General features: G+C 31.4%; 2 protein-coding genes across 3 annotated transcripts; one reads left to right on the top strand and one right to left on the bottom strand.

Annotated features, from left to right (window-relative positions):
• The first annotated feature begins 4,118 nt into the window (after positions 1–4,118).
• Positions 4,119–8,090, top strand: LOC105796418 (calcium-dependent protein kinase 14). Its single transcript, XM_052627907.1, has 7 exons — positions 4,119–4,637; positions 5,069–5,192; positions 5,692–6,171; positions 6,724–6,839; positions 6,939–7,106; positions 7,222–7,455; positions 7,762–8,090. The coding sequence occupies exons 1-7, from the start codon at positions 4,119–4,121 to the stop codon at positions 7,900–7,902; spliced, it is 1,782 nt and encodes a 593-aa protein (XP_052483867.1). The 3' UTR covers positions 7,903–8,090.
• Positions 8,091–8,158: 68 nt separating this feature from the next.
• On the bottom strand, positions 8,159–19,380 carry LOC105796417 (probable E3 ubiquitin-protein ligase ARI7). Of its 2 annotated transcripts, XM_052627906.1 has the most exons (16): positions 19,190–19,380; positions 15,205–15,414; positions 14,331–14,455; positions 13,988–14,093; positions 13,785–13,875; positions 13,329–13,501; positions 12,858–12,962; positions 12,683–12,771; positions 12,076–12,183; positions 11,179–11,269; positions 10,992–11,081; positions 10,285–10,332; positions 9,571–9,642; positions 9,383–9,482; positions 9,152–9,278; positions 8,159–8,591 (listed from the first exon to the last, which is right to left on the bottom strand). In XM_052627906.1, exons 2-16 carry the CDS (start codon positions 15,400–15,402, stop codon positions 8,390–8,392), a joined length of 1,725 nt encoding a protein of 574 aa, XP_052483866.1. In that variant the 5' UTR covers positions 15,403–15,414; positions 19,190–19,380; the 3' UTR covers positions 8,159–8,389. The 2 variants fall into 2 exon arrangements, with proteins under 2 accessions (XP_052483866.1, XP_012481584.1); XM_012626130.2 differs by lacking the exon at positions 19,190–19,380 and having other exon boundaries at positions 15,205–15,530.
• Between the last annotated feature and the right edge of the window lie 703 nt (positions 19,381–20,083).

Genomic DNA, 20,083 nt, shown 5'->3' with positions numbered 1-20,083 from the left:
AACCAACCATTGTTTTATCATTTACATTGTCCAAAGCAATAAGGAAGAAAGTTAGATTAGTTAGTTTAAATTTATTTTATAAATAATTCATTTTGGAATTCGCAATAATAATTTCCGACTCGATTAGATTAGTAATTGTTTAATTTGTAATTAACTTGATAAATACATAGACCGACAATCATTTGGGTTCGATCCTAAGAATGCTCTAGTGTTCAATTGACACTACAAATATTACAATTGACACTGTCTGCTTGCAATTAAAATTGTATCTTTAAATTGTTTTATAAAATTGGTTGTTTTTCCGTGCTTGCGCACATTCGATCGCTACTCTTTGGCTTTGGTGATCCTTTCTTTGAGGCAGGTTTCTTAGCTTTTCATCTTCTTCAACCGATCTAACTCGGGCGTCTTCCAGTACTCCTCAAGTTTTCGTTGCCTCAGCGTGACGGCCAAACCATCAGCTCGCTTTCATCAGGGCTATAAATTATAAGACAAGCCTTACTACCACAAAGAGTGGTCAACTCACTCATCTTTTTCATTAGCCTAACCTCCTTTTCTTAAGACTAGCTCTTCTAGCACTATCATTTGATATCCATGCAAGTGTGACCTTTTTTCTTCTCATTGTTTTAGGATTCGGCAAAAATCCTAGTTTCAATGAAGGATATACAGAAGAAGATAATTTTAGGGTTTACTTTTGAATGGAGTGACTAATGAGTTGTTTAAATAGAGAAGGGAATGAAGGTTTTGGAGGGATTTTTTGGGTTAATTTTTGAGAAAGATGCATGCATTTTACATATTAAGAAAACCCACTTGTCAAGATTTTTTTAAAATAAATACGGGGATTACGGTTGGTGAGATTTTACAAAAGGGCGACACATAAGAGAATCCATGCTTTTCAAAATTTTATTTAGGCCTCCCAAAAAAATTTAAAAATTCTAATTAATTCTAAAAAAATTGAAAAGTTTAATTAAACCCTCTAAAATTATACTCATTAATTTTCTTAAAATTTTAATTAGATCCTCAATTTTTTTTAAAATTTTAATTAGATCCCTCAAAATTTAATGTCAAATTCCGCCACTGCAATTGTAAAAAAGATTGCCATGCTTGAAAGGCTTAGATAAACATGTCAATCATGTTTAAAAGATTAATCTTTTAGATTGTAAGCACATTTTATCAAGTTAGAATAGTCTTTAAACTTCAAAACATTATAATTGAATCCTCAAAGTATGAAGGGTAAGACCTTGACCTTGTGGTAAAATGGAGAAATTGCACTGTTTGCCATCCAAAAATTAAAAATTCAATATAAGCTTATTTTAGCCCTTCTGCCCTCCAAAAATTAATAATTCAATATAGGTTTTTTTAAGAACCTGGCCCTTTTAAGTTTAAAAAATTATGAAAATGACCTAACTTCAAGATTAATTATGGGAATGACCTAATTTCTACAGTAGAGTTGGGTGTCGCCACTTTCCCAGACGGCACCACCCTAAAAATTCCCCCAATCATGCTTTAATTATTACAAAAAAAATAACTTTTTTGGTGCCACATAATAAATTGGCGACATCGGACTGAAGGTTGCAAAGGCAAAAAGTTCAGGGACCTGATGAATTAATTACCCTTTTTAGATTAGCTGAAAAAAAAAGGGTGTCACATGAGAGAACAACACCACCAAATTAAACTTTTGGTCTATTTGTATATTAAATCTGTCCACTTTTGAAATTAAATTTAAATAACCTTAAAAAGATATAAGAATAAAAAAAACTCTTCTTATTTTTTTATTTTTTTAAAAACAATAAACTTAAAAAATTATATAAAATTCTTATTTAAATTACCAATATGTCCTCAAAAATTTCCTCAAGTTTATCTAAATTCAAATATGCTAGGAATAAATTGGAAATGTTTAAATTTAGATAAACTTGAGAAAAAATTTGAGAGATATATTTGGGTAATTTAAATAAGAATTTTATATAGTTTTTTAAGTTTATTGTTTAGAGAAAATATGAGAAGGGTTTATTTTTGTTATTCTTATATCTTTTAAGGGCTATTTAAATTTAATTTTAAAAAGGGACAGACTTAAAATGCAAATAGACTAAAAGTTTAATTTGGTGTCGTCATACTCTCATGCGATACCCTTTTTTCAGCCAATCTAAAAAGAGTAATGACTTCAAGTCCTTGAATGTTTTGCCCCTACACGCTTCAATCTAACGTCACCAATTTGTTAGGCGGCATAAAAAATTGTTTTTTTAATGATTAAAATATGATTGGGATTATTAGGGTGGTGTCACCTGGAAAAGTGGTAGCACCCAATTCTACTGTAGAAATCAGGTCATTCCCATAATTAATCTTGAAGTTGGGTCATTTTCATAATTTTTTAAATTTATAGGTCAGATTCCTAAAAAAGCCTTCAATATAAGTTCATTTTAGCACTTAGTTAAATGAAACATTTACAATTTTGTACCCCTCTTAATAATTAATAATTCAATTTAAATAATTTTAACATAAAATTTTCCACAATAGCTCCTTAATTTTTATAATTTTAACTCAACCCTCAAGACTAAATTCTGACTTCACCCCTGCAAAAATATCATATCAATAGTCATTTTATAAATTTAGGCATTAGCTTGGATGTTAAACACCAATTCAAATATGACATGGAACATATTTAAAATATATGGATCTAATAGTAAACACGTGTGTACCTATTGTATTAACATATTGAATTTGACCTACTAAAATGTACACATAGAACTTTGGTTTTGGTTCAATTTAACTATTTTAAAAATAAATATATACATTCATTTTATATTAAATAAATATAATTATTTAGATATGCAACATGTAAATGTACAATAATATTATGTTGAGAATGATATTAGTGATTTATAAAATTTGAATCAAATCATCATAATTTATTAACTCAAAAACAATAAAATTTGATTTTTTTTTTTTTGTGACAGAAAATAAAAGGACAAATTACATCATATAACTCATTTCTCCAAATAAGGATACTTCAAAATTTTGTAATCTTTCACTATCCAAATAAGCCAATTTAACCAATCTATCATCTTCCTGGTTCTCTTCTCTAGGGATATGGCAGATTCTCCAATGTTGAAACTGAGAAAACCGCTGAAGAATTCTCCTAATCAAAGTAGAGTTAGATCCACCTATGAGTCCCTCTTGTACGGCAGTAGCTACTTCAAGACTATCTGTCTGAACCAGCACATTATCATAGCATCGGTTGGTCAAGATGTCTAAACCATCTAAGATGCCCCACAATTAAACCTCGAACACTGAACAAGTCCCTAAGAATCTGTTAAAGCCAAAGATCTAATTCCCAACTTGGTCTCGCACAATTCCTCCTACTTATGTGTTATTTATTATTTTTAACCTTCAAAAAATTGTGCTTATGTGTTATTTATTCACTTTTAATTAGAGTTAATTTTCCTACCCTTTGATTAAAATACATCTTATTATGGAAGGATAAAAAATTGTATGTGAATTTTTTATTATCTTTTAATAAAATCTTAATTATAATTTATAGCTCAATTGACATGGGTATTATCGCCAATGCAGGAGGATGTGGGTTCGAATGTACTGAAGCATATTATCCTCTTATTTATGGGTTATGGATAGTTCTAGGCATGCTCCCAAAAAGAGCAGATATGATACAAATCTATAATGAGATTATTCAAAAAAATACTTAAATTTTAATTTAGATTGGCCCTATTAATAAAAATATATATTAAAAAAGAGAAAATCCTAGATTTTAGAGGTTCTAGTAATAAAGCATTAAAATCTCAAAATTAAGTTTAATTAATGATAAATATAATCTATATTTAAACTGTCTTAAGAAAATGAGGAGACAAATCTAACAAAAACCAATTAACTCAATTTTCTTCTCAAAAATCATTCAAAATAAACCAAATTTGGTCTCTCTCTTTTTCTCTCTCTCAGTTTCTTTGCTAGGGTTTACATTTTCTTTCTATCCAAACAAAAAAAAAATCTTTCTCCTTGTTTCCTATGGGATATTTTATAACCTAAAACATCATTAAAAAATCAACCCTAATCCACTCCATTTTCATTATAATCATCATCATAATAATAATAATAATCTTTGCCATCCCATGGGAAGTTGCGTCGCTAGACCGTCGAAACTAATAGGAGTAAGAAAAGGCGATTACCCAAAATCAAAATCTGGTCGGTCGTATTTCAACTCGAAATGTTCACGGAAATCGAAGAGCTCGCGGACGAGTAACAACAAGGTTCTGAAAGATCCATTAGAAGAGAACATCTTGCACAAATATGAGATCGGGAATGAATTGGGGAGGGGTGAGTTCGGGATAACTTATCAATGCTTTGAGCTGGAAACTGGGGAAGCCTATGCGTGCAAGAAGATATCGAAGGCGAAGCTAAAGACGGATATTGACATCGAAGACGTACAGAGAGAAGTCGAGATCTTAAGGCATTTGCCTAAGCATCCGAATTTGGTGAGTTATAAGGATGCTTTTGAAGATGATGAAGCTGTTTATCTTGTAATGGAGCTTTGCCGTGGAGGTGAACTTTTCGATAGAATCGTCGCTAAAGGTCATTATACGGAACGAGCCGCTGCTAAAGTTATTAAAACTATTTTGGAGATTGTTAAGGTAATATCTTTCGTCACTAAATCATTTTTATTCGTCACTAAATCATTTTCTCCGTCGCTAACTCTTTTTTCTTTTATTGTTGATATTTAAAATTAAATTAATCAGATATTATACATATAATTAAAAATACCAACATTTTTCATTACATACAGAGGAAGTAACAATTTGTATAATTTTACATATTTTTATAATTATTTTTCTAATCTTTTAATAATTTCTCATCGTACTCGTTGCTCGATTAATTAATAGAATGGTAAATTTATATGAAAATCAATAGAAATATGCAAAATTTTGGCCTGAATTTTAAAATTATAAACTAATCTTTTTTAATTATGTTGCAATGTGGAAATTAATTAATTTGAAGGACATGTAATAATAAAATAGATTAATTAATATAAATTAAAAAAATTAGTAATAATAAATTGTGGCAGGTGTGCCATGAACATGGAGTTATACATAGGGATTTAAAACCAGAGAATTTCTTGCTGGCTGATGAAAGCGAGACTGCACCAATTAAAGTAATTGATTTTGGTCTCTCCATTTTCTATGAACCTGGTAAATTTTTTTTGTTTCTCTTCGATATTTATGTTATATATATATTTACGATCTGTGCTTTATTATTTAAATTTAAAAATATATGTTTATCCATAAATGGTAATTCAAGTTAACCTTGTTGAAAATTCTTATTCAAACCCAATTCAATATAGGTCAAGATTGTTCTTTCCGACCTTTAAACATGTCTATTATAATGGTACGAACTTGTATGATTTTTTTTAATGTATCGAGCTCCTACATATGTTAGCGCTAAAGGGGTAGACAAAGACTTTAGCTCTCCAAAATGGAAAAACAAATTCTATTAAGGTTCAAAATTTTAAGTGAATTTAATAGGTAAATTTTCATTTTATCCCTTAAATTTTAAATTTCAATTCTAACCCTTCAAAAAAAGAAAAGTTTATTCTTTTAAGAAATCGGTTATATACGTTGAGATTCAAGAAAAAAAAAAAGAAAAAAAGAATATTAATATTAAGATAATTGATATGGCAATGGATGGCAGGTGAACGTTTCAGTGACATAGTGGGAAGTCCATATTACATGGCTCCAGAGGTTCTAAGGAGAAATTATGGGAAAGAAATTGATATTTGGAGCACTGGTGTCATCCTTTATATCCTCCTCTGTGGCGTTCCTCCCTTTTGGGATGGTATTTCTATTTCTTTTTCTTTTTTTTTAATATTAGTGACGGAAAGTCGATTCCGTTCTATTGAAAAATTCATCAACTTCCGACAGATGACACTTATTCTCCTAACAGAATCGGCCTTCGCTCAATATATATATATATATATATATATGTGTATTGAAAAAACAATAAATTGGGTTGGTGCAGATACTGAAGAAGGAATTGCCCGTGCAATAATAAGAGGGGTGATAGATTTTGAAAGGGACCCATGGCCTAAAGTTTCAGCTGAAGTAAAGGACCTTGTTAGAAGCATGCTTGATCCTAATCCCTACACTCGCATATCCCTTCAAGAGGTGCTTGGTACGTTTATTCTTTATTGCATTCGAGGATAGTCTAATATCATGGTCATTATTTTTACTACGATTCAAAGGTAAACCGTTGTTTATTCTTTAGTGCAATGCGATAAACTTCATTGTGAGAGTTGAAATGAACAAGTTTCAGCACATCTAAACCCCATTTCGTTTCTTTATTTTTCTTGAAGTACTTTGTAACCGACACTTGTGACTAATATCTATTTGGCCAAGAGTAAGTTAGGTTTTGGGGGTTCAAGACATTTGGATTTAAGGATCATGATTTTTGTTTCGGACCATTATGAGTTTGGATAATTTCAAGTTCATGTTATTTTAAGTCACTAGTTCAAGTCATTTTGGGTTAGGGTTGTTTCATGTTAGGATTATTTTAGGTCCAGATCAATTTTGAATTCAAGTTAAGTGGGATCTAAATCAATTTGAGTTCAATTGTTTATTATCATGATCAAATCAAATTCAAATCAAAATTGACAAGTTTATCCTTATTCGATACTCGTACTAAAATTCGAGTAGCTAACATGATTCCTTTATTTGTTATATGAAGAACATCCATGGATACAAAACTTGCAAAATGCTCCAAACTTCAATCTAGGAGAAAATGTGGGAGCAAGGATTAAGCAGTTCTCACTAATGAGCAAGTTCAAGAAGAAAGTTCTAAGGGTAAGCCTCTCAAAATAACACCTTACCCTAAGTGTTCGAATTAATATCGGTAATATCCAAAATCGCTAATAAAACGTTCATTTTGTACTACTCTTTCAGGTGGTTGCCGACAACTTGCCGAACGAACAAATCGATGTGATTATCGAAATGTTCAACATGATGGACACCGACAATAATGGATACTTGTCGTTCGAGGAACTAAGAGACGGACTTCAGAAAATCGGTCACTCCGTCGGCGATCCCGATGTCCGGATGTTAATGGAAGCGGTAAGTTTCTTTTATTATTATTATTATTATTATTATTATTATTATTATTATTATTATTACGGTTGCGGACATAATCAATAGTTAAAGAATATCAACTGAAACTCTGTGGAAAAAGGCGGACATCGATGGGAATGGGACACTGAGCTGTGAGGAATTCGTGATAATGGTGGTTCATTTGAAAAGGATAGGGAACGACGAGCATCTAGCACAAGCTTTCAATCACTTTGACAAGAACCAAAGTGGTTATATCGAATTTGAAGAATTGAAAGAAACTTTATTGCAAGATGACCCTGGTCCCAACAATGAACAGCTCATTAAGGATATCATGCAAGATGTTGACAAGGATAAGGTTCTCCTTTTCAACTCAACTTTTTCTATACAAAGATGGTTCCATATTGTCATCAAAATTGATATGTTGACTTAACTTAATTACACCCCAGTAGTAGATGTTGAACCAACTAAAAACCTGATTGAACGAAGCAACTGAACTGCACCCGAGTTTTAAAAACCACTACCTTTGAATGCCTAAAGGTTCCAACTTAAGCTCAATTTTCCAAACCTACTAAGCTAAACATGAGTCCTAAGATTCATACAATGTTTGATGGTTTTATAACTTTACATTTTGGTTGAATTGGTTCTTTCTATTTTTTTGTAGGACGGTCGAATCAGTTACCAAGAGTTCAAGGCAATGATGCTAACAGGCATGGACTGGAAAATGGCTTCTCGCCAATATTCTAGAGCATTGATAAATGCAGTGAGTATCAAAATATTAAGACAGTCTGGCCAACTAAAATGACAGATCTAGCCCCCAAATTTCCAAAATTCTCAATTGATTTCTTTATCTGTAAATTATTGCTTGAACCCGATTCTTTTAACCGATCATATGTTTCAGCTTTATTTCGATTCTAAAATTTGTCCTACCATGAGCTCTAAAGTGAATCTTAATGCTACAAATTGTACAAGAAACAAGGTAACTGTATTATTTTTCATATATATATACTAACATATATGTTTGCATTCAAAGCCGATAAACCATGAATATAATACCATAATTCAAGAAGAAGAGCAAGTTGGCAGGTTATATATATGGTAATATGTCATGTATTATATGTATGTGTACATATATTATATAGATATAGATATAGATATAGATATAGATATATACATCAAAAGAGCACACTTGCGTTATACGGTAGGCTCCACCGACAAATAGACTTTTGTAGTTTTCGCCCACCATCAATTTATGGAATGTGGAAACTAGAAGGAAGAGCAGGGTTACAAGACTAATTACTTGTATCATCTACATTTCTGCCGGAACCACCAGATTTAGAACTCCCTTTTCCCCTGCCCCCTCTTGTCTTGCTAGTCCCACCCGTATTTTTCGAGCTCGTTGTCTTACTGCAGGCAGCTGCAGCCTGGGAATCAACATCTGCCAGGCCATTCTCAAGTGCTCTAACCAAATTCTCAAAGTAATTTTTTGTCACACTGTAAAAGATAAATGCAGCAGAATTTGAATCAGAAAACACGTTCACAATCATTCCAGATCCAGTACCTCGTGGAACAGTTTGACTAAACGTGGTTAAATGCATAAGAAAAAAGCTCAAGCTTGTTGAGAGTAGTGCAAAGAAGATGAACAAATGGAGTAAGACAAACAAGTATAAAAATTCAAAAGCAAGAGAGAAAAATAAATAATGAATAATTCATGAGTCCCTCCGAATGTAAACAAGATAGGTTTCATTTTTATTCCCCACTGCTTCAAGATGAGAAAAATAGAGACCCAGATTAACCAAGAACTATGTTACTTGGATAGCTGGATACGGGTGTGAATGCCGAATACTGGTATGCATGCAGCACTCTTTTTTTTTTTTTTTTATTTTCCGTGTATTTGGAATATTCTTGAAGGGTCATATCCTCATACTGATGTCCAAATGTGTCAGACACAGCCACACAGGTGCTCAAAAAAAAATGAATAGTAGCAACATTGCCCAACAATTTTGTTCAATATAAACACCAAGTCAGTGGTTCACAAATAAACATAAACATACCTAGTTAGCCCAGCTAACTTTGCACGAAAGTCATCAAACTCCTTTGATGGGCCATCACCAGTAACAAATTTATTTAATTCCTTCTCAGCACACTGATGAAGCCTTTCCAAACCTGACTCCGCCTCCCCTAAACAAAATGCAATATAGGTCATATTATAACAATCCATTTAGCAAAAAAATTTTCTGAACATATGTATTTCGTCCAAGAATTTTTTTGAAATCTGCATATACCTTGGAGGTACTCAAAAAACTGTCTCTTAGCATGCTCATGCTCTGGAAGGTAATATCCGTATGCATAAGTCCATTTGAGAACTCGTCTACATTCAACTATCTGCAACATTTGACACATCACAAAACGTGAATTGCCTATTTTTCTGAGAAAAGAGATAGCAGATGATGCTTGAATGACTATCATTTACCTGAAGCCATGCTTCTGTTATAAACTTAAGCTGAGACTCGGGTGTGCATTGCAAGTCACTAAGCTTCTCAAGCTGATAAAATTAAAGAAATTTTCTCAGAAATTAATACAAATTAAAAGAAGACAACAAGAAGCTATGTCAGATGGTACTGATGTAGCTATGAGGTCATGTCAATTTTGATGACAATATGGAACCATCTTAAAGCTGATTTCAAACAAATTGAACCCCCGCTGCAGAACTTCCAAGCACAACCAACCATCTGGAAAGATGCTTCAAATAATTCGTAGAAGCATCTTCATTGTTATAGATGATTCTAATAGTTCATTTGGAAGGAAAGAATGGGAAGAAAAAGTTTTAATCTAACAATTTAAGTAAATAAGTGTTATTACAACACTATTCCTTCAAGAAACTGTTTCAAACAACAATAAATTGAGAGCATAAGCTAAACTCCAGAAAAAGTAAAGTTTTTCATTCTATAGTGAAAACTCCAAAATATCATTTTTAAGTGCTGCTTTTGTTGAAAATTAGTTTTTAAACTTCACTCAAAGAAAAAACCATCAGAAGCGAGTATAATTGACAATTGAACCAGCTACCTGAGCCACAATGATGAAGATATAGAACCACAGCAAAAATAATACTGTTAAAGAAAGAATTAAAGAAGGATACCAAGATGCGCACATCTAAAAATTAAAAAGAGAGGTGGTAAGAACTTACATGCACGGTTTGCATTTGATGTAAATCTGCAAGAGCCTTCTGTCTTGACTGCAAATAGGAATTTTCAGGTTATGCAAATTTATTGACAGCAAAATTCAATATTTCACCCACGTAATCAGGAAAAGGAAACAAAAGAGAAAGCTAAGATAAACCAAACATAGAAATATATAACATCCTAAATGACATTTCGAAAAAATGCCAATTCATTGTTTTCTACTAAAGCTATCAACTTTCTCTACATATACTTGCCAAGTTGCCAATAGAATATAGTTACTAGTTACTCCAAATAAAGCAGAAGATAGGATCTTCTATTCATGTGCAATATCAAAGGTGGCACATCAAAGAGCAAAAGTCTCAAGTGTGCAACTTTTAAGTGAAAATATAAGCAGATAATGACTCTTATGTATCTAGGATACCAAAGGCCTAGCATTCACATTGTTTTCTTCCCTACTTTCCCCTCTTCATCACCTGCTGTATCTTTTACATGTAATAAGTTGCTGGCTCGTATAAAACTTAAGAAATCCTTGGCATGTCAAACACCATTGTTAGATACATAGGCATATAAAGGCTCATGTTTCACATGAAACATCTAGGATTTTGAGTCAGTAACATAATTGTAAAGCAGATAAAATCCTATAGGTTTTTATTTAAGAAAATACTAAAGAAGAAGAAATTTATTAAGGGTTTAGGGTAAGACTTCGAAGTACCAATTGATTGCTTGCCCAACGTTCATAATAATGGGTGTATTTCTCCAAGGAGTTCTTTGCCATTTCTCGCCTTCTTTCAGCCTCATCATACTGCAAGCAATAATAGAATCATAAGTCACCAGCTCAACACTTACTCAAGCAGATTGTAAAAGACTAACGACCAATAACACATTATTAGTCTCCATACCACACCCTCTTGCTTAGCGGCTTCATAACGATTACAAGCATAGAAACCACCAGTTCTCTCACCATGTTCTGCCCAAGCACCAAGGCATAACCTGCATTTACATAAATTGAAATCATACGCAGATTACTCATGTTTCATAAAGAGAGATACGGCAGATGAAGACCTTAATTCTTTCCCAATTTTTTCTGTAATATGCTCTCAGAAATTTTGTGTTATCTATCATGAATTTTGAGTAGATTATTTTTCAGGAACAGGATCAAAATTTCAGAAAATAATACACCCGCAGTAATAATTTATGTTACTTCAAGAATTTCATATTATTCTACAAGTTTAAGCCTTTATCCAATACCAGGAATTTTAGTTAGTTAGGTTACGGGTTGGATCTTTTTTTCTTTGAAGAAGGGCTAGATTCCCATTATGAATCCTAGTCCCGGTAAAATTTAAGGGTAGCCTTGGATTCTTTGTTAATCTCCACATTTTGGTAGACTCTTAATCAACAAAGGTACAGAAATAGAAATTAATGTAATCTTCAATCAACTGGTTACAAGTTATTAAGGCATGGATACCAAAATCTTTCTTCTCCTCTCATTTTGTATTCTTCTCTCTTTCTCCCTCCCCCTACTTATTTTTTGTTCAGGTATTCTCGGCTTACCATTTACAGCACACCATCCAGAATTTCCAGCAATCTTTTCCCTCAATTTCAATTTACTTTTGAGACTTATGATTGAATCAAACCTTGCTTGATCACTGTATCCTAGCCCTTAATCCTACCTTAAAACCACTAGCTCCAACCCTACCCACTATAAACTCTAAGTAGACGGAGTGACAAACTACCCCAAATATGTCTCATATGAAGCAGTTCCTTTTTCTTGGATCAACAAAGGATTTGAAGCTTACCAGCAAAACTCAAATTTACAAGGCGGTGTACATGTCATGTGCATACACCCTTGGTTCTTTTCAATTGGCCGCTTGCATTTGGGGCAAGGCTTGGAGTTAGCTAGTATCCTGAACATAACATCCAACAAAATGGTAAACAAGACAGCAAGATTTTCCACCATATTCCATCCAAGCTACAAGAGAAGAGATTATTTAAAAAAAACTGAATGTGGTGATATGTGGAAAAGGGTAAAACTAAGAAGACTGCTTTTGTAATAAAATGAATTTATTAAAAAGTAGTTGTACTCAGTCACATCAAAGTTTATTTAAAGTATCGTTACTAATGAAAATGAACCTAGAAGATAACCTAGTTCATATACCTCCATCTCCCGTGTCACCTTTGCTTAAGAAAATAAAGGACTATGGAAAAATGTGGAAATATAGAAACTCAATACAAAAGAAGAAAAGATGGTTTGTGTAGAACTTTTTTGAATTCTCTAAATAATCAATATGAATAGCATATGTCAAACCTTAGAAAAACAGCTGTAGCACTTCATTCTAAAATTAGATTAATGAATATAGATCTATAATAAAAAATTCATCTTGTAGGTGTGAACCATATCTTTACCAGTTCATGTTTTCTGACTCTGCACTATTCTTCAAAATCCACTTTGCCACAGTCTCACAGTCAACAGGGCGATGAGCTTCTTCAGTACACTGGGACCAGGATTTGGCATAACTTAGATACCCATTAGAGTGTAATGCCCATGGAATCAAAATATAATATAAAAATCAGGACTTACATTCCAACAAAAGCTATATGAGCAGTTGCAGGAGACATCAAAATTTCCACTGCCAACGGTAAAATCAACAGCATATTCACACCCCGGAGCAGGACACCACTTGGTCTACCAGTGAGCATGAACAAAAGAAGCAATAAGGACAAGAATGGTAAGAAGCAAAAAGACAAACCCCATCAAACCTAAGGGAACCAGCAATTCATGCTCATTTATCCATTGCATGCACGGCCCAAGTGGCAAACAAGATTGGACACTTGCATGCATGCATACGTGCACCAAGAGGAATCCACCCAATTGTCCATTGTTGGCATGCACACAAATTCATATTACTGATGACTACCTTAAAATTAAAATGGGGGGGCGGGAGGGGAATCATTCTTTGTATCATAATAGCATATCTCAAGATTTAAGGGGGGAAAGAATCATCCATTGTATCATAACGGCATATCTCAGGGTTTTAACTACAAAGCATACCTTCCTGTTATCTTCAACATAAGACCTAAGTAGGTAACGGGAATATTTTTCTTTTTCTTCTGAAGTTGCCAATTTATCGATCATATCTTTGCCAACAGCAGCATTACAAGATGGATCTGGACACCTAAGTGATAAACATCCAGGACCATCATAAATGGTCGTGGAAATGTAACCTACGATGATAAATCAAACATAGCAACAATAATATAAGTTTCCATGCCAAAAAGCATAATAAAAGACAATGATAAAATACTTCGAAAAACAAAGCACGTAGAATTTAGTATTTAGCAACACAATATACAAAAATTAGAACATCGGTAACCAATGCCAAATGATGCTACATTATTAAGGAAATATCCATCAGAAATGTTAATTTCAAAGAATTCGAAAAACAGTTACAACTATCACTTGGATTAGTAGAAAATTAACCTATTAGACAAAGCATATGAGAGATACCTCGCCAGCAAGAAAGGCAAAAGGGATGACCACAAGCAACTGAAGTAATGTTGTCACGCAGGAAAGATTCAAAACAGATCCCACAAGTAAGCTGATCAGAAAGCAACAAGATGTGTCACAGGTAGGTAATTCACAAAGATAAACAACCAGAAAAGAAAAAGTTTCTAAAAGAATAAGGAAATCCATAGATCTGTAAAGCTTACTTCTCTAGCATTGGACACTTGAACAGCTGGTCTCTCCAACAATCCAACAGATTGCCGTACTCCTCCTTCATCAGCAAACCATTCATCATGCACTTTACTGACACTCCTGCTATGCCAACCATGTTCAGGAAAACAAGTTTCCGAAAACTAGTAATAGAAACAGAGTAACATGTATACTAACAGCAACCTAAAGCAGCCACATCCACCTTTCCAAAAAAAAGCAGAATTGCTCACTTGCTAACAAAAACTAATACTTAAAACAGAAGACAGATGCAACCTTGGCATTTGAGAAATATACCAACTCCCACCAAAAGAATAGAAGAATGAAGAACAAACAAATTACCAATTATAGTATCGGAGCAAAATGGTTGCATCAACTCTTGATATTGAAAGAACAGTAGAAACCTTAGAAATATCATCCTCCTGTTGCTGTTTTATATCTGCTTCCTTCAAAACAGTATAACTTAGCTGAAACAGCAAACGAAAACAAGTTAGTAATGGTAATAGAGCTGGAAATACTTGTATCAAATTTAACGCATAATGCTTTTGGTCTTCCAAACTTCGAACTTGAAGCCTCTACTATCAACTTGAAAGAATTTAGAGCAAGTAATTAATGCCCACTTTCAGTTTTCTTCATCATTAACAACACAAACCCTAAAATCAAACCTCGAAACTCAAAATCGAGATGTAACCAAGAACTAACTTAACTAGAAAAATCAAGACTCAGTGACACCATATAAAACCATATTAAGCCAATAGATCCCTCTTTATTTATGGTAACTACCAAATATTTCCTTGCAAAACTAAATAAAACTCTTTTCCATCACTCTACAACTGATCTGATCAGCAAAAGGATATAAATTTCCAAACATTACCAAGAATTTTCTCTTTTTTTTTTCCCCTTTTTTCCTACTTGTCCTATTATCTAAATTCCCCTCCTTGCTAATATCAATTCCAGGCGTTGCCGCCTCCACTTTATCAACTAATTTCACTAAAAATTCTACCTTTCCGCTCTTATTTTCTCTAAATTATCTATTTTTCAAAATCAAAATATCCGTAATTCCATGGAATTTATATTTAGTAGCTTCAAATTCAACAAAACACTAAAAATTAAACGAACTCAAAACAGAGTCTCTTTTTCTTTCTTTCTAAGCTATAAAAAAAAGCACTTTTCTTTTCGTTTTTTGGAATTGAAGAAAAAGATCAAAAAAGATAACCTGAGGGCGACGAGAAACAATGGCATCTTGATCATCATCATCGTCATCTTCAAGTAAGCCGTAATCATTGTCATCGTCGAAGTAATAATCGTTATCGTTATCATTAGGGTCGTCGTCGTAACAATAGCTCAAATCGCCGCTGTAGAAATCATCTTCCATGGAAACCGAGTCATCAATCATATCGTCTTCCGATTCCATCACTCGAATAACCTAAATATGGTAAGGTTTGTTTGGATGGAGAGAAAAAAAGGAAAAAAAAAATATAAAGCTTAGGTGAGAAACGAGAAGGAAAATTTGGTGAGGAAAGTTTTAATTGAATTAGGTGTAAAGGAAGAGATATAGACTCAAACAACTAATATTTATTGGGTTACTTTATTTATTACTATTTACCTTTTTTTGGTAAAAATATCATGTATGTTACAGTTTACACAGTAAAGTAAATGAAGTTACTAATGGACTCGGTTCAATTCGGTCCGGTTCGGTTTGGAATCAATTTAGAAAATGTTATAATTTGCTGAAGTGTTACCGGTTGGTTCTTCCGGAAAATCAGAGATGAATAGTAGATGTGCTCATGGGCTTGGCGGATCGGTCCGGCCCGACAGCCCGTCCGAAATATGGGAGGGTTCGGTTAAAAATATAAGCTCGAAAAATGGGTTTTGGCAAAAAAATGACCTCGAGCACCACTTTTTTGTCCCCGGGCCCAGCCCGAATATATAATAAATTTTTATTTTTTTTATTTTTTTATTTTAAAATATTTTTAAAATACTTTTTTATTTTTTTATTTTTAAAATAAGTTTTTAGTGTTTATTAAAAATGGACCGGGCCGGGTCAAGCTTGGGCTTAGGAATTTTTTCTCGGGCCGAGCCTGGACAAAATTTTAGGTCCATATTTCAGGTCGGGCGGGGCTCGGGCCTAGAAAGCGCGCTAAATTTTTTTCTGGGCTCGGCCCGGCCCAGCCCATGAGCACCTGTAATGAATAGTTAATATTTTGTATGAATCAAATTCATATATTAATTATATTCTTTCCAAGCAAATAATATTTTTCATATCTTTTATATTTTGACCGATATTAATTAATATAACTGTTTATATTAATAAATTCAATAAAATATATACAATTAATATTTTGTATGAATCAAATTTATATATTAATTATATTATTTCCAAAATAATATTAATTTCTATGTCTTTTATATTTTGACCGATATTAATTAATATAACTGCTTATATTAATAAATTCGTAAAATATTTACAATTAATATTTTGTATGAATCAAATTCATATATTAATTATATCTATGTTCTCTATTTGTGTACAACAAATTTGTCCATAATATTTAACTATCGAGTTAAATTAATTTAATAATTAATTTAATTCATTTAACAATTAAATACAATACCAAATGTATTTGGATTATGTTCATTTCAACTATAGAGTATGACCTTGTAGACTATTGTAACGTTGGTAGTAATACTAGAACGTTTTTAACATTGCAAGCAGAGTGACATCTAGCAATTGTATCATTGACACCCAAATTAGAAGAAGTCGTGATTCGACATAATCTTTTTAAATTAAAAAAATTAGATTAAATATTTCTGCTCAACTGATTTTGATTGATTCAACTAAACAAGTACAGTACTATTCATCTTAAACTGCACCTACTAAAGATCAAGGCTTCAAGTAGCTTTATGAGTATTAAGGGAAAAAATATTATTTTATTTAATTTAAAATTGAAGTGCACAATTAATGCAAAAGAATGGTAAAATATAAAATATTATTCATAAATTTTTTGAACTCGTTTATTTAATAAATACTCATTTTCATATCTCACAGTTAAATTAAAATTAAAATATTTTATTATTTTAATAAAACTGATGTCAAATTATAATTAATTCCAACTTATTTTATTGAACAAAATATATAATTGGATTCAGAGATAGAATAATGCCTAAAACTAGACATAGTTTTTTTTCTTATAATTATATATATTTAATTTTATTATAGATTCTGATCATATATGTTTTTTCTGACATAATGCCTAAAACTAGACATAGTCCCTCTTCAACCTATAAATAGGAGAATAATGCGTTGAAACACATTTGAGTCTATGTCTTCTTTCATTGACAATAACATCCATACCAATCAAACTAAGACTCAATCGACATTTATAACTTTATATTAATAAAACACTTCCAGCTGGAAGCTTTTTCAATTTATACAACAGAAAAAGTTTCCAGCTGGAAACGTTTTCGTTATTTCGGTCTAATCTAGTAATTTTTTTAAAATGAAATTGACATTTTTGGGAAATTTACTCGTATGCCTTTATAATAGAAGGATTAAATTCAGAAAAAATTATAGTACATGGACGTATTTATAATAAAATAAATACGTGCAAACCAAAAACTAGACGTGAAGTAAATGTTTTAACAGAAGGACATATGATTGACACGTGTACATCTTTAAGGACAAGCAAAGAATACGCCCAAATACACAAAGAAAAGGGTATCCCTCTAATAAAAAAAAAACATAGAGGTTTTTTTTTAAGAGGAAACGAATATTTGATGATTTTAAAATACTCATTTTTTAATATTAGTTTAATTTTAGGGTTAATTTCATTAAAAATTTCAAATTGATCCAAAATTTATGTTGGTCTTCAATTTTAAGTCATTTTAATTAAGTCATCAAAGTATCAACACCCTATCCATTAAGTACTTTATCATGTATTAATTTATAATTTCATTATTTTTAAAGGATTTAACAGAAAATTTTTCATTTTGAGGGCAAAGAGCAATTTCATTATTTATTAGTTTTTACTTTAATCATTTATTAAGGGATTGCATAACATTTTTTTCATTGAGGGAGGGGGGAGGCCAGTGGAGCAATTAGGGGGCTCGTAGGGCCGGTCCCCCTAAAATGATTTTTTTATATAATTCTTTTAAAATTTTTAAAAATTTAAATTAGTAAAAATAAAATTACGTTTTGACCCTTTAAGTATATTAAAATTTGATTTAATTCTTTAAAAATTATAAAATTATAGTCTTAAAATGATGGAATTGCATTTTTTCTATCGTAAAAATTACAATTTCAACCCCTAAAAGATTTTTTGATTTCCCCTTTGGGGGAGTCCCTATGTGCTCTTTAAATATTTACCCTTGACAGCTCAAATATATTTTATATATTCTCATCTGTATTGGCATTTTGTCCCACAGATAGGTTGTTGAAAAGTATTGGTTGATACAACGTCGATACGTTGAAAATTCAATTAGTATATTTTAAAATATAGAAACCAAATTAAAACATATGTCGTGATTTAAAAATATTGACTCAATTAACCCTTATCTTTAAAAGGTATAATTATATATTTTATAAATAAACAAAATTAATACAATGTATGCTAAGTCCATGTTTAACCACAATTTTATTAACGCATTAAGCTTTTTTTTTTCTTTTTAGCAAGCATTAAGCTCACTTATAGTCTTTTGGATGTGTTCTACGTTTACCTTCAGTTAAAATAAAAATAGCGGTAGAGGTAAGATTAGTTACTGCAGTAATAGAGACTAGATAATATAGTATGAGACAAAAAAAAACTTAATATACAAGTTATACAATATTAATATATATTTAGGCAGCAAGTTATGGTAAAAAAAATAAGATATATTTATTGAAAAAAACCAAATACAATAAGTTCCAACATATATACATAAATTTCGAGTCAGAATCAAATCAAGCAAAAAAAATAGTCTTGTCTCGAAAGAAAAGCATATAAAAACGGGGTTAAAATCAAAACAAGCAAAAAAAACCATCTCATCTTGAAAAAAGTCCAAGAATTCCTTGTCCTGGAACCAAATGTCCATAACCATCGTCCAAACTTCAACGCTATTTTTTTTTACATCGAACTTGTAAATACAGATGTCAAATACTAATATTTCTTACAAGAAAAATCGACAAAAACAAAATAAAAATGTAATAACAACATCATACATACCTTTACTTATTTCTTGCGAGATTTAATAACTATACGATAAAATGATGAAGGAAAATCCGACAGGGACGACCTGAGAACACATGAAACGAACCATATCGAAATCGAAAAACAATCACATGTATTCTAAGGTCGACACAGTCGGAGTCCTCCACCTCTGGTTCCCTCAAATCATTGGGTAATGTGATATTTTAGTTGAGGATGGATGAATTTATATAAACAACTTAGAGACATCAAATTTGCAGTAAAATTAGTACATTTGTCATGAACTGTACTACACAATAATGCAACAGTACAAGTCTTTATCGCCAAACAATTAATTATATTTTAATGTATTTTATATTTTGATTAAAATGAATTAATATAATTATTTATATTAATAAATTCGATAAAACATATATAGTTAATATTTTGTAATATTTTGTATGAATCAAATTCATATATTAATATATTCTTTTCAAACAAATAATATTTTTCATATCTTTTATATTTTGATCGATATTAATTAATATAACTGCTTATATTAATAAATTCAGTAAAACATATACAATTAATATTTTGTATGAATCAAATTTATATATTAATTATATTATTTCCAAAATAATATTAATTTTCATTTCTTTTATATTCGAGCAGTATTAATTAATATAACAGTTTATATTAATAAATTCGTAAAATATTTACAATTAATATTTTGTATGAATCAAATTCATATATTAATTATATATGTGTCCTCTATTTGTGTACAACAAATTTGTCCATATAATATGTTAAATATTTAACTATCAAATTAAATTAAATTAATAATTTATTTAGTTCATTTGACAACTAAATACAGTACCAAATGTATTTGGATTCTGTTCATTTTAACGTATAGAGTATGACATTGTAGACTAT

Source organism: Gossypium raimondii, chromosome 3 (genome assembly GCF_025698545.1).
Source record: "Gossypium raimondii isolate GPD5lz chromosome 3, ASM2569854v1, whole genome shotgun sequence".
In the NCBI taxonomy this organism is placed as follows: Eukaryota; Viridiplantae; Streptophyta; class Magnoliopsida; order Malvales; family Malvaceae; genus Gossypium; species Gossypium raimondii.
This window is presented reverse-complemented; position numbering and strand designations above follow the sequence as displayed.